Source organism: Canis lupus, chromosome 22, assembly GCF_011100685.1.
Source record: "Canis lupus familiaris isolate Mischka breed German Shepherd chromosome 22, alternate assembly UU_Cfam_GSD_1.0, whole genome shotgun sequence".
Taxonomy (NCBI): domain Eukaryota; kingdom Metazoa; phylum Chordata; class Mammalia; order Carnivora; family Canidae; genus Canis; species Canis lupus.
Genome location: NC_049243.1, coordinates 9,033,631 through 9,048,363, shown reverse-complemented (window position 1 = coordinate 9,048,363; position 14,733 = coordinate 9,033,631). Strand labels below are relative to the sequence as shown.

The window sequence follows — 14,733 nt, the reverse complement described above, 5'->3', positions numbered from 1 at the left end:
ATTGGTGGGTACAGAGTAAGTGCTCTATAAGAACATTCTGGATGGCTGGTTTCCAAGGGACTCAAATATCTATTGTTTGTCCATAATTTCCATAATTCAGTAGATGACCCCCGGCCGGCCCATCTCACAAAGAAACTCTACAGCTTGGATCACTACCATCTCCCTAGGAGATTATGGTTTGTTGACTTTCCTGAAGGCAGGTGTAGAATATATACACTGTTTCATGAAAATCAACTAGAAATAGAGGGTGGGGTTGAGGGGAACCAACAGAATTTTTAAGGGACTGAGATTCAACTAGTAGAGCCATTAGATTATACATACAATGACATGACAGGAAAACTTCCTCATCAAAAAAAAAGTATTTAGAATGGCAAATATGTAATTATATTTGGATCTACAGGCATCAATTGTTGCTTGAAATATGTGGCTGGAAGGCCATTCATTACCACATATTGAGATTATACTTAAAAGTTTTCACTGTACTTATATGCAGACAATTACTGATAAATCAATTAATTTAAAAATGCAGTGACAGTTTTTTTGTAGGTACACAAATATGGCTGAAATAAGATTGATACTTGAGTGGTTAAATAAAATCATGAGAACACAGCACTTTGGAAAAGAAAAGTAACTTCTAAGTGAATAAAATGCCAGCTTCCTCTGGGACAGACCAGCTAGTCTAGTTCCTCTGGCTTTTGGGTCCCAGCCAGTTTTCTGCTCTGCCCTGCAGCTTGAAGGCTTCACACTCCCACTCCAGAAATAGTGCACATTTCTCTATGGGATCCAGTGCTTTTAGCAGTTTTCTGATGGAAGCAGAGAATATTGATAGCTCTGTTGTTAGGCTATAGATCATGGGGGACATATATGGACTGTGTGCTGCCTGGAAAGTGAGCAGAAGTCCATGGGAGAACACCCATTTTCCTGCCTCTGTCTTCCTATCAGCAAGTCCTACAGAGGTTCACATGAAACTGGTTCTAGAAAGTCATTTTAACCCCCTACTGGGCCTTGTGTCTTTTAACTTGTCAACTTTTAAATGTGTTACAGAAATAGGAGACAAGACATTGAATTAATGCAGCTGACTTGAGTATGCCAAATACTAGCAAATCAATGTCCAACCCCTCCTATAGAGTTTATTTTTGCTACCACTCCCCCGCCCCCATAAGCATTTGTTTGTTTGTTTGGTTGTTTTTTTAATTCCAGTATAGTTAACATGCAGTCTTATTTTAGTTTCAGGTATACAATATAGTGGGGTTCAACACTTTTATATCTGACTCAGTGCTCAATTTCCAAGACATCTTTCCTGTTCTTTGAAGGTTCCTATGTTAAATAGCATCACGTTTCTGTTTTATGACTAACATATTTTCTTTTACTTCTCTGAGAATATCAATTGTCACTTTGTGAAATGTTCTTTCTCCATCACATTTGTTTTCTCTGTTCATTTGTCTTTTTTTTTTTTTCTTTTTTTTAATTTTTATTTATTTATGATAGTCACAGAGAGAGAGAGAGGCGCAGAGACACAGGCAGAGGGAGAAGCAGGCTCCATGCACCGGGAGCCCGATGTGGGATTCGATCCCGGATCTCCAGGATCGCGCCCTGGGCCAAAGGCAGGCGCCAAACCGCTGCACCACCCAGGGATCCCTGTTCATTTGTCTTGATTTCCACTATTTTTGTATAGAAGGCTATCCAATAATATTTAAGAATAAGGCATTACAAAGTGGGCTGAAAAGTTTTTGCACAAAGGTAGGTCTTGATAATAAGTGGGTCTTCTTGTAAGGTTACTAGGGAGAAACTTGCAAATGTTAGCATCAGAAAGGTTTTTCTCTTGGACATGTCAGTTTCCAGAAAGGGGATTTTTCTACTCTTCTGCTCAAAGTGTATAAATGTGGATGCCAGCGTCATAGGGATCTAAATAAGAAAAGCAGACTTCCGCTTTATCTTCTTGTTTTCTATATGATCTCACTCTTGTCCCAAATTATACAAATCTCCATTATAGCTCCTGTTTTTGATCAATCTATAGAAGAGCCAGTGGCCCAGGTGCATAAGATGGAGAAGAAAATCTGGATATCTAAATGGTCCCTATATAGACTTCCAGTTAATCTTCCAATTTTTGGTGCCACCCTGCACTCCAACCTTCAGAGGTACGTGGTGCCTGATGTCCTAATGCTTTGTGGTTTCTGCAGAGTACAGCAGCTTGTGCCTTACTGGAGGAATGGGTTTTAGTTCTCTAGTTAATAACTCAGTTACTACCCACCCATTTATTTTCCATCCTAAGTGTCAGTGTGTTTCTAGTTCTCTTTGTCCATGTGGGTACTTTTTTTGATCCTTTATTGTTCTTTTACTAAGATTTTTGGCGAGAGACAAAACCAATCACATGCATTTGATTTATCAGAAGTCCCTTCCCCATTTCCTGAAAAACTGGGTTCAGGGATTATTTTGCCTTGGAACTCCTTCCAAAGAGACAGTCAAATTTTTCTGTGCTGTCTTCTGATCCTTTGATCACGCTCCTATCGGTTTATTTACCATATCACACTACAATTTATTTGGTTATAGCTCTGCTTGACCTTAAGTTCCCTGGGTCTGTATCTGTATCCTATTTATTTCTTTCTCCTAGCAATTGTGGGTGCTCAGCAAATGTTAACTAAAGAAATGAAAGAATGGTTCAAATTGTTTTAAGAAGAGAGGTTAGAGATGGCACCTGTGGCCTGCCCTTTTGAGGAAATAGAAAATAAAAAAAGAGACATTTTTAGAATGTTAGAAGGAGAGACAATAGAGTACTACTGCATATGGAAAAACTAAGACAACTCCAAATTTGACTTGCTCTTTTTAGTGTTCTTAGGACTCAGGCTACAGATGATGTATATTTTGCTGTGTGTTTTTTGGTCCTGTTCTAATTTGTCTTTTGAATAAGGCTAAACATTATAATCCTCTGCTGACAATTGTCCTATCATTGATTTCCTGCTTTTCTTCAAGCTGACAGGTTTAGGCACAGACCATTTTTTTAATTCCTTTTTTGGGCCTGACAAAACTTTTCCTAAACAGGATTATAAACAAACCTCACATCTTATAACACTAAGATAGATGATGAATTATGTAACTCATTGGGTCATGATATAATATTAGTTGTTTGGGGGAACACTGCTTCTTTTTAATTTGGCTTTGTTTCCATATAAGCATTAAAGAATTCAATGGCCCAATATTACCTAAATTCTAAGTTCCTAAGTTTTATTTGTTTACTGAGCACTCCATGCCAGATATTAATACATTTCATTCTTAACACAACTTTGCAAGGTACAATGGTATTGTCTTTATATATAAGTGGAAAGTAGAGCCAATAGGCTATACTGCTTATGAATAAAATTACAATTTAATTTATAGATGTGACAGCAAGGCTTTATTTCTATAGCCATTGTGATGTGGTGCTTATACAGAATTATACACATAATGGGCTCAGAATCATAAAAATTCCAGAACCATTGCTTGCCAACATATTCAATCCATTTGACATCTCAATTTATAACTGATATATTATAGAATTAATTTATTTTCCTTACATACTGAAAATATTGCTAAGATTACTTCTTTACTTGCTGATCATATTGTTAAATAGTATGCATTGGGGATACAGTACCATATGGAATAATAATCTTAAGGTCTGTCACGAAAGAAAGGAATTGAAATAGTTCTGTTGCTTCTGATTTAAAAAGCAATTTCCTAAGGTTAGGTCTTTTCTACAATGAGAAAGTGAGATGATATTTCTGTTTTTATATTAGTTTAAGACATTATAATGCCCTCAATTATTGTAATTTATAGGATTATTATTTTTGTTGGATATGCACAAAAGGTTAATGAAAACTCATGGCCTCCCTGAAAGTCATAAGCTTGTTGATTTGCTGGTCTTAGTGGGGTGGTTGCTCATTTAATGTTAGTTATATTTAGCAATTACTGACAAAGTTGTGATCTAATGGAGGCACTGCTTCTGGAGGAATGTAAAAATTAACTGGTAATTTCCTTCAGAAATGGTGTTTATAAGAAAGGAGGCTTGTACTCATGAACCCATGAGTGTCATCCTACTTGAGTGCAGACTTCATTCCAATTCTCTGCTCAGACTGAATTCCTGGTTCAAAAGAGCATTGTCAATCTATAAATGGAACAACTACATGTGTCAACATTTCCTAGGGATAACATGATACCATCTCACCTGTGTTCTTAGTACTTCTTTCTTTTTTCTGCTTTCTTTCTCTCTCACTCACATTTTTATGGTCTGATTTCTGGAAGACCTTGCAGTTAGGTAACTGTGACAATTCTCCTTAGAGAGTTAAAGGTTTAATCAAGCCAGTGGTATCCTGGAGCTTGACTGTACCATTTTTGTGAGAGATGGCTGCTAAATACTTAGACATTTAGCAAGTAAATTGTTAACTTTTGGCAGCTTGAAAGCAGCTATGGAGGGAGTATTTACACCATGGAAACTGGCAAATGTTATAAACGGCTCCACCCTCACCTCCCCAGAGAGCTGGTCTATCAGCACATCACTGGGTGTTCCACTCCCCCAGCCATCTTGCATTTTCATTAGAAACTTTATTCAAATCTGGAAGTCTTATTCAAAATCTAGATTCAAAATGAATTTCTATGGATGGGAGTTTCTTAACAGGAATAAACATGGGAAAATCATTAGAGGCATTGCTCAAATGTTAACATAGGCAAATGGCTAGACCATCTTGCTGAAAATGAGCTCTATTCACATATTGCTAGGAGATATGTGGGAAATTATACATTTGTTTAAAAAGCATTACTGTTTCAGGCCAAAGATACATGTACATGGGATAATCCTACAAAGTATGGATTGTTCTATAATAATGACCCACTGAATTAGGCTGTTAAGTATTTTTAGAGTTCCCGGCCAAGGTGAAGAATGAAGTACAAGAGTAAGCTATGAACTATCCTCCTTAAAAAGAAAAAGAATTGCAAACCCCCTCAGAGCATGTGGAGAGAACAGTCTGTATACTGTAAAACTAAATGTACTAATAGAGGTCCAATGAAATGATCTAGTGCTTTCTAAAACTAGAAGCAGGACTTTCCATCTTACTGAGATCTTAAAAAAAAAAAAAAAAAAAAAAAACAAAACCAAAAACCCCGTTGAGCTAGTAGTTAAAGAGAAGGCCAGGATTATTTACTAAAGTACAGCAATCTACCTTGACTCATAATCCTAGAATATCTTCTTTAAAAGGGGAAAAGAAAAAAAAAAATAAAAGGGGAAAAGGATTAGTGGTGTTTAATATAAATTAGTTATCTTTTCTATGTATTTGTTTTATGCCTCTACTGTGCATCTACTGTGTACTAGGCACTATCTTCACTGTAAGAATGAGTAAGTGCCAGTCCCATGATGTGTTTCAAAGATTCTAACCATTTAAAAAGTATACAGGTAAATAAGTACTATTCGAAGGCTTCAAAGAGATTCCACCAGTAATACACAGAGTATTTACTTTCTAATTAGTTTATTTTAATTAGACAATAACATTTGAAAGCTATAATCTTTTAGCTTTTGTACTCCCACAAGAATAATCATCAGGAGCTTTTTAGAGAAGATGATTTCTGAAGAAAACTGGGGTGTAGCTTAAATAGTCTTCTTGGGATGAATCCAAATATAACTAAATAAAAATATGAAAAATATGCTTTATAAAGAACATAATGAAGCACGGTCAGAAAAATTTTTACTTATAATTAACACATGCTTCTGAAAATATGGAGTCTAAAGGTAATAAATATGAATTCTTTTTTTAAAAAAAAGATTTTGAGAGAGAGAGAGCATGAGAGCAGGAGGAGGGGTAGAGGGAGAGGGAGAAGCAGATTCCCCACTGAGCAGGGAGTCCAAAGTGGGGCTCCATCCCAGGACCCTGGGATCATGACCTGAGCTGAAGGCAGAAGCTTACCTGACAGCCACCTAGGTGCCCCATAAATATAAATTCTTAATCATGGGCTTTTAGAACTACCAAGTTACACTGACACTATGAGTTTGTTGTTATAGCTGTTTGCTGTAAGAAAAACACATGTTCCTATCAAAGCATGTAAAATTAATGAGCACATTTTGTATGCAGAGCTCAATAAATATTCTTCTTGCAAACTGTGCTCCTAAAAGAAAACTATCAGTGAATTCATAGGCAAAACCAAAAATTCGAGCAACAATGGCTTCTGAACTGTAGCAAGATATAAAGGATAGTGTTAAAGTATGTAACTGACATAGTTTATCTAAGTATGAACAGTTCTTTTGCTACCACGCAGAAGAGTCAGGGAAAAAAGTGGGTCAATAAGTAAGGCATGGCATGGCCGGTAGTGTGCCCAGCCTTCACTGCTGCCCGAAAGGAGCACCTTGTGACCAAGAGGAACCACACAAGACAGGCGTGTGTAAACCTCCCATGCCAGCAGGCCTGGGGATGCCTTTCAACTACTGAAGTGCAAAGCAAGCCTTTTAAATTTCTTGATGTAAAATAAGTCCATTTCACCACTAGATGGAGATCGGGTTACTCTGCCAGGAACAGGGAAAGCGACTGGCATTCAGCCAGTGATAAGGATGGTACTGAGAACATACTCTTTTCTCAATATTTCTAAGAAAGGCGTTTTTCCAGCTCCAAAACCAGGAGTAGACATATGCTGAATAAAGGGCCCATAAAGGAGGAATAGATTGAAGGATTGCACCTTATGGGGAGTGTAAAAAAGACACATTTTTGCTTGTTATTACTGTTGCTCCATAATGATTCCTATTTAGATTTGGTTGTATAAACTACTTGTAAATAATAACATGAGCTGGTCTAAGTAAAAACAATTAAATATACCATCTCATTATTTATCAAGCAGAGAGAAGAGGAGAGATGTGACCAAGAGCTAAAGCAATGGCAGACCATTTGGGCAATGAATCCTGTCTGTTTAGACAATAAAGATGCATGCTCACAGTCTGCTTCTTGGTTTGAGTATGAACATAAATACAAATTTCACTATCAACCAAGATGGATTAAGGAACATCAGGATGAAGGGAGAAGGTAGGATAACATCTGTTCTAATTTTCCAAATGAAACTAATATCCAATTCTCAAATGTAGAACTTTATTTCTAAATAAGTCTTGTTTCTATTACAACTGAACTTTGAACTGGAGACATAAAGTTATATATTTCCTGGAAGATGTTTGGTCTGGGAAGGATCAGATGTTGCCATGCACACTGTAGCCAAATATTTTGATTACTTTTGAGATGTTAGATAATACATTTCTAACTTCATAACTATGGATATTCACTCAATAAATACGGATTCGGTTACATAAAAACAAATGAATAATCTGTGACAGTTTAAAAGAACAATTCCATTTTTTCATTGAATGGGTTCAATGGCTGATGTAATTTAGTATATGTGAGTGTGAGCAGACACAAGCATATTAATTGCCTACTGTGGATCAATCCTTACGCTAGGAGCTGAGAACAGGAAGGTGAACAAGAGTCGGAGAAGTTACTGGGAAGAGAAAAGAATATGGCTAAAACACAAACAGGGGTTAACTTTTGCAGCAGTCAAAACCAGTTATGAAAATCATGAGTAAAATTCCTTCTTAAAGTTCTGTTGTGGAAGAAAGTTAATTTAGGCCACAATCTTGACCATAGGAAAAATATGACCTTTCATCTCTATGACACATGAGAAATTGAAATGAAATATAAGAAATACAATAATTTTTACTCTTTGGCTTCAATCACTGTAATGAAAAGAATCACTTAATTCAAAGGAAGCAGAAACTAATGTTTAGAATAATAAGAGAATCAAAACCATGGTTAATTAATTTTCTAATTACTGTTATGGATAGTGACCAACATTCAGTCTGTTGCTTTGATAGATTCACTGGACTTAATGAGATGTTTATTTTTGAGCAATACATTTGTTTTAGCTTAATTAAATTAATATATTCATACCCTTTCAAAAGAAGTTGAGGTTGCTTGCCTATGTTGGTTTACGATCCTCAAAATGTTCCTATAAGCTTTTAAGAATCTAAGAGAAGGGATCCCTGGGTGGCGCAGCAGGTTTAGCGCCTGTCTTTGGCCCAGGGCGTGATCCTGGAGACCCGGGATGGAATCCCACGTTGGGCTCCCGGTGCATGGAGCCTGCTTCTCCCTCTCCCTGTGTCTCTGCCTCTCTCTCTCTCTCTCTGTGTGACTATCATAAATAAATAAAAATTAAAAAAAAAAAAGAATCTAAGAGAAATATGTATTACTCATTCATAAATCTATACATTTCTCCCCTAAGGGAAATCACAAAAATAACCATGTAAAATAGTAATTATCAATCAGGTATCAGTGGAATAGTTGGTAGAAATTTTTTGTCTTGCTACTTGGCTCTTTACAGAGCAGCACAGCTGGCAGGAACCTACTTTTCTTTCCTACCTTGCTATATAAAAATGAAATGTACACAGCCACATTTTCTTCTGAAGATTAACATAAATCAATAACAAATAAATCCTTTTATGATATGCTTCAGTACTTATGGGCACACAGCTTTCCTTGTTGTTCACATGAGTTCTAGACAGCAACCAGATTAGCTGGTGGCTGAGTCATTTCTGGAGTTTTCCTCTCACCTTGGTGCCCTGCTTCCACATTTCTTTCCAGCGCATGGTTGGGTCTACTTCTCACTACCACTAAGTTTGTATTATCGGGACCTATACGGAAGTTGGTAAAGACACACCTCTACTGGATGCGTCATTTGCTTATCTTATCTAGTCTATAGGCTTTGGCCTTAGGGTAATGGGCTGCATTTTATATCAGTATTTCTGCTTCCTTGGTAGCATGTAGAGAGATGCTGAAGATGATGGTAGGTAAAAGTCAGAACAGATGTGAAGGCAGTGCTGGAAACCAATTAATGCTGGAGGTTAAACAACAAAAGTTGATTGTGTTCTCATGTCGTGATGTGAGGGGCCTGCATATTTAAGCACTGACCAAAAAAAAAGAAAAAAAAAAGTAAACGTTTTAACTTTTTCACTATCTAGAGGGATAGATTTGTCTTTTTCTATTATGAGAAATTATTTTAGCTATTTAAGCAACAATATTTAAGTTTGGGGGCAAGAAGTTTCCACAACTGTAGCACCTGGAACTAAATTTATACCTGAGTATGCACCTTTTAAGGTCAATTTGAGTGGTACCTGCATCTGTCTGTCACCTTGTCCGATCATGTTTCTCCATTCCATGAGCGATCGCTGCAGATGTTCAAGTCCAGTTTCCCAAAGCCTGATGTGACCTCCCATGTCAACAGTAACAACACCGCCTTTGTCCCACTCAGCTAGAAGGGCATCTGTGTCTGAAATAGTAGATAGCCATGTGGTATACGGCGAGAGAGATTCTGACCTGATAACGAAATTACAGTAGTCAATTGTTTGGTAGTAATGAAGCTAGTTTACCTAATTTGGGTTCATTAAACATGCTATAAAGAATTCTGATAGCACATTCTAAAAGCATATTAAAAGACACCAAGAAATCCATCTGTAAGGAAAAAAATACACAGTTATCTATTGATTATTTATACTTTGCTGTATTTGCGGACCCATGATGATACTAACATTCACTGTCAGAAATGATGATACTAACATTCACTGTCAGAAAGAAAAGAACTCTAAACCAACTTATATCTCATGCACCTGCAACACTGGACTTCCTCCTTAGGGCTCTAAGTTTCAGTCTAAGTGCGGAAACTGATGTCTTGTTTATGGGCCTTAACTGCATTTGTATTATTATTTTGCATTTTCTAACTTAGGAAGTTACAGGAATTTATAACAAGGAATTTGTATATTTCTCATATTATATATTTCATACATGTACATCTTTCCTTTGTTATATATTCATTCCTAGGGATGCTGCTTTTGCCTATAAGAGTCAACTGCACACTTCCTTTTCCTGAGTATTGCTCTCACTATATAAAACAAACAGATCAGAAATTCTAATTACCAGTGTTAGCTCTCTAAATACATTTGATATTTTCAATATGAAATAAGTGGTCTAGAGGGATTGTCTGATCAGATAATAAAAACATAATAATCCATCAATGTAGATCTGGGAAAACCACAAAACCACTATATGTTGGGTAAAATCTTATAATATCCTAAAGAATAAACCAAGACTAGTTTGACTTTTTTTTCCAGTCTGCCTTAGTAGATATTCAACACAGAGTGACAAAGCTAGCTACTCTGGGACACAGAAGTTTTAGAAAATGTTAATATGAAGAGGATGATAACAGTAGGATGGGTCCTAGGGTTTCAGAACTATTTTACAGTTTCAGAAGGACTCAAAGAAGGTAACATTTGATATAAGACAGGATTTATCTCATGGGGTTCTCTCAAAAATATGTGCCTTAGGAAAAAATTAATAGGTACAGATGGTGAAGTAAAGGGCTATTCCAGAACAATGATGTTTATCTACATGCAACAATAATGTTTGAAATTCTTCTAAGAGCACTCAAGATGTAAGACGTGGTGTACTGTATATACTGGCTAAACGTCTAACTCTTCATACCATGAAACTTGAAATTTATAGGGGCAATTTCTTCAGTATGTCAAAAAAAGTGCCAAAAAAAGTGCTAAAAAAAAATCACATATTTACTACAATTTGCTCCCCAGCTCTACAATCTCTTCTTCATCTCATCTCATTTTATTTTTTTTATTTTTATTTTTTATTTTTTATTTTTTATTTTTTTTTTATTTATGATAGTCACACACACAGAGAGAGAGGCAGAGACACAGGCAGAGAGAGAAGCAGGCTCCATGCCCCGGGAGCCCGACGTGGGATTCGATCCCGGGTCTCCAGGATCGCGCCCTGGGCCAAAGGCAGGCGCCAAACCGCTGCGCCACCCAGGGATCCCTTCATCTCATTTTAAATGTATATTCCCCTTTATATATAATAGCAAGATCTTTAAAGAATACATACAATTATAGTAGAGCGAGGCCCAGATTTTCATACACTCACAGATGAGAGCTAGGCAGTATCATTTTACAGATGCAAGCAATACAAAGATTTGAGGAAAAATAGTCAAGTTTTACTGGGAGCAAAAGTGATGTATTCATTCTGGCCCTGTAGTTACATACGGTGTTACTGTATTTTATGTTATTTGAAGTTAGCCATCAGATGGAAAATTCCAGCTATCTAGCAGAATGCTAAATTTAAGCAACTAGCAGGAAAACTGAAATCCAGATGGGTTGTTCTCTTGGATTGCATATATGCCAAAAATGGCAATAGCTAATCTCAAGAGAAATTCAGGATATACTGATAATGAACAGACTCCAAATCACATGGCACTTGAAATATGGCAAGTCCAAACTGAGATGTTCCAAAAGTATAAAATACATACTGATTTCAAAGACTTAGAAGAAAAAAGGAATATAAAATATCTCATTAAAATTTTTATATTGAGCATGTGTCAAAATGATAACATTTTTTAAAATTAAAAAATATTTTATTTATTTTAGAGTACGCATGATAAAATGATAACATTCAAATATACTGAGTCAATAAAATGTTATTAATTTCAACTGTTTATTTTTCCTTTTTTAAGTCCTTTTTTAAAATGTGGCTAATAAGGACTATAGAATGACATACATGACTTATATTCTATTTCTGGTGGACAGTACGGCTCTAAATGAATGCATCATGGCGACCAGCTGGCATTGGCTCTATACACAGCTGTTTTTCCAGATGTTTTTTCCATGGCAGGTATAACATCTGGTTCACACAGAAAGTTAAAAGAGAAAAACAATGAAATAAAAGCTAGAGCTAATGAAAGAGAAATTAAGAGAAATAGTGGAGAAAAATGACTAATGCTTTAGAAATGTAAAAAACAAAAAGTTGTTCTTTGCTTTTGTGGCTTAAACTAATATTATATTTTAATAAGCACATAGTTCATCTGGAATAAGTGATTTCCCCAAATGACTAAAAGCCATTTTCCATTAAACGGACACATTAAGATGCTCTAAGAAGGCACACTTATATATGTTGGAATAAGTAAACTTTTTTTTTTGAGTTATGCTTTTATTATTCCTATTTATTGAAACTGATTATGGGTCCTAAGAAATGAAACTGTGTTTCTGAGTTACTGTGTACTGTCATGTTTGGCATATGTTTGGCTATCTTCTTCTAGGGGTTGGAAGAGTTAGGTGGAAAGTGGCCTGATGATGCTGTGGGTGACTGACAGGTCTTGGTGTGGCTGGCCTTTCTTTCATGCTCCAGGCTCCTCTGTTGGGAGATTTCAGATGAGGTTTTCACCCCTGTGTTGTGAGGGCTCAGTCTTCTGTCAGGAAGTATATGTAAGGAGGGGATGTGATGTCAAACTAGGCTAAAGCAGAATAAAAGATTAGAAGGAGGCAATGGACTGGGTGGAGGTGGGCAAAGTATGGAAGAATGAGGGAGCTAGGCCAACTAGACGAGCGCAGGTGCATGGTTCAGCTGAAAGAGGGAGTTCAGGCATGGATACATTCAGAAAGGGACAGACTCCTGGTGAGGACACTTGTGATCCTCAAGGGTAGAAACCAAGCACATAATTTTCCTTCGGTATCCTCAGTCTAGCTGGTTTGGGTACTTTGCTTCCATCACTGGACAGTGATAGAAGCAGTGAATGGTCATGAGCTCCATTACAAAATCTCTGGAAGCCTTTAGCTACTGTAAAGCCTTCACAAAATTTTATTTTATTTTATTTCTTTTTTTAAATTTCATTTTTTAAAATTTATTTTTTGTATATTTTTTTATTGGAGTTCGATTTGTCAACATACAGTATAACATTCAGTGTTCATCCCGTCCAGTGCCCCACTCAGTGCTCATCACCCAGTCACCCCCTTCACATAAAAAAAAAAACAAAAACAATTTTAGGGGATCCCTGGGTGGCTCAGCAGTTTAGCGCCTGCCTTCGGCCCAGGGCGTGATCCTGGAGTCCTGGGATCGATCCCACATTGGGCTCCCTGCATGGAGCCTGCTTCTCCCTCTGCCTGTGTCTCTGCCTCTCTCTCTGTGTCTCTCATGAATAAATAAATAAAATCTTTAAAAAAACAAAAAACAATTTTAAATAAATGCTAATTAAATTCCTTTGATATTTTGAACACATTTATCTCTGAAAACTAAAATATAAAGTTAAGTATGGTGGATGGAGCTCGAGAGTATTATGCTAAGCAAAGTAAGTTAGAGAAGACAAATACCATATGATTGCATTTATATGTAGAGTTTAAGAAACAAAACAAACAAGCAAAGGGGGAAAAAAAGAGGGAGAGAGAGAGAGCAAAAGAGAGAGAGAGAGAGAAACCAAGAAACAGACTCTTAACTATAGAGAACAAACTGATGGTTACCAGAAGGGAGGTGAGTGGTGGGATGGGTGAAATAGATGATGAGGATTAAGGAGGGCACTTGTGATGAGCACTGGGTGTTGTTTAAAGCATTGAATCCCTAAACTGTACAACTGAAACTAATAGAACACTGTATGTTAATTAACTAGAATCTGAATAAAAACTTTAAAAAAATAGTAAGGATGAATATTTCTGCAATACTGAAAACATTGTTTCAGATACACAAAAACTGATCACTGGGATAGATCAATGAATAGATCAATGATAGAAAAATGAAGCCTCGTAGGTTGACTTACACCTATATATTGTTTGAACATTTTTCCCAAAGGAAAATAAAAATAGCAGTAAAACAGGCAGAACAGCAGCAAGATACAAGCCAACTGCAACTGGGAAAAAAAAAGGAGCTTGCTATTTAAGGAGGCAAAAGCACACATTTATTCAGAGCACTTGGTAAGACTTGACTTGCTTTTAATCAGACATACAAACTGAGAACATAGGTGAAAGTGGATTACCTGGGAATAGGGATATACCGGAGTGTCTTTGATTGAAGGTCAGTGATTTCTATATAACCAGCTGTTTGTGGAGGGGTAACATCTGCAAACAAGTCATGACACGAGCTGAGTATTAAATTACTGCACGGTATCAAAATAAGACCAGAAGAAAGCATGAATGTTGCTAAAAGTGGAATGAAGTTAGCAGTAGCCTAGGGCAGAGCTTTGAGACCCACCTGACAAGGTCCTGAGCCAAGTCTAGTCTCTAGGGTTGTTTTTGTCAAGGAAACACAAAGATTGTCAAACACCTGCATACTAGGCCACGATTCTTTACTGTCAGAAAATTACCTAAATTCTTTCATTGTCTTTACTAGCTTCTCAAGATGAGACATTTTAGCACTTACAGTTTATTTGAAAAGATTTTATCACTTGAAACACAAAGATTGTCAAATACCTGCATATTAGGCCATGATTCTTTACTGTCAGAAAATGACCTAAGTTCTTTTCATTGTCTTTGCCAGCTTCCCAAAATGAGATGTTTTAGCACTTACAGTTTATTTGAAAAGATTTCATCACTCGAATTGTTTTTCTTTCCTAGGAAGTCATAATGAGAGTATAATGTGGTGGAAGCAGTACCCACTTTGTAATCAGACTGGCCAGGTATACAATCCTGGCTCTGGCATTTCTTAGTTGTGTTTTATGCTGGTCAAGTGAGTTATCTCACTGCTTCTGTCACTTGTAAAATGGGGTCACAACAGCATCTGAGCATCTGAGCACATTATTTTGAGGCTTAGATGAATTTAGTGAATGAAAAGCACTTTATTAATAGTTGCTCAGCACATGGTACCTGTAATTATTAGGGCCCTCTGACATAGGTGAGGGTGAGGTGAGGATGAGCCCACGGGA

General features: G+C 36.7%; 1 protein-coding gene across 2 annotated transcripts in view; it reads right to left on the bottom strand.

Moving 5' to 3' along the window:
- The window catches only part of VWA8 (von Willebrand factor A domain containing 8), a 353,871-nt gene that overhangs the window by 85,564 nt on the left and 253,574 nt on the right, over positions 1-14,733 (bottom strand). For both annotated transcript variants that reach the window (XR_005376290.1, XM_038569648.1), the window contains exons 36-37: positions 13,849-13,930; positions 9,164-9,365 (exon numbers count right to left, since the gene is read on the bottom strand). Coding sequence is in view for 1 of the 2 variants with exons in the window: in XM_038569648.1 (XP_038425576.1) it covers positions 9,164-9,365; positions 13,849-13,930 (284 nt within the window). In the remaining variant the exon portion in view is untranslated. The remainder of the gene's footprint in view (positions 1-9,163; positions 9,366-13,848; positions 13,931-14,733) is intronic.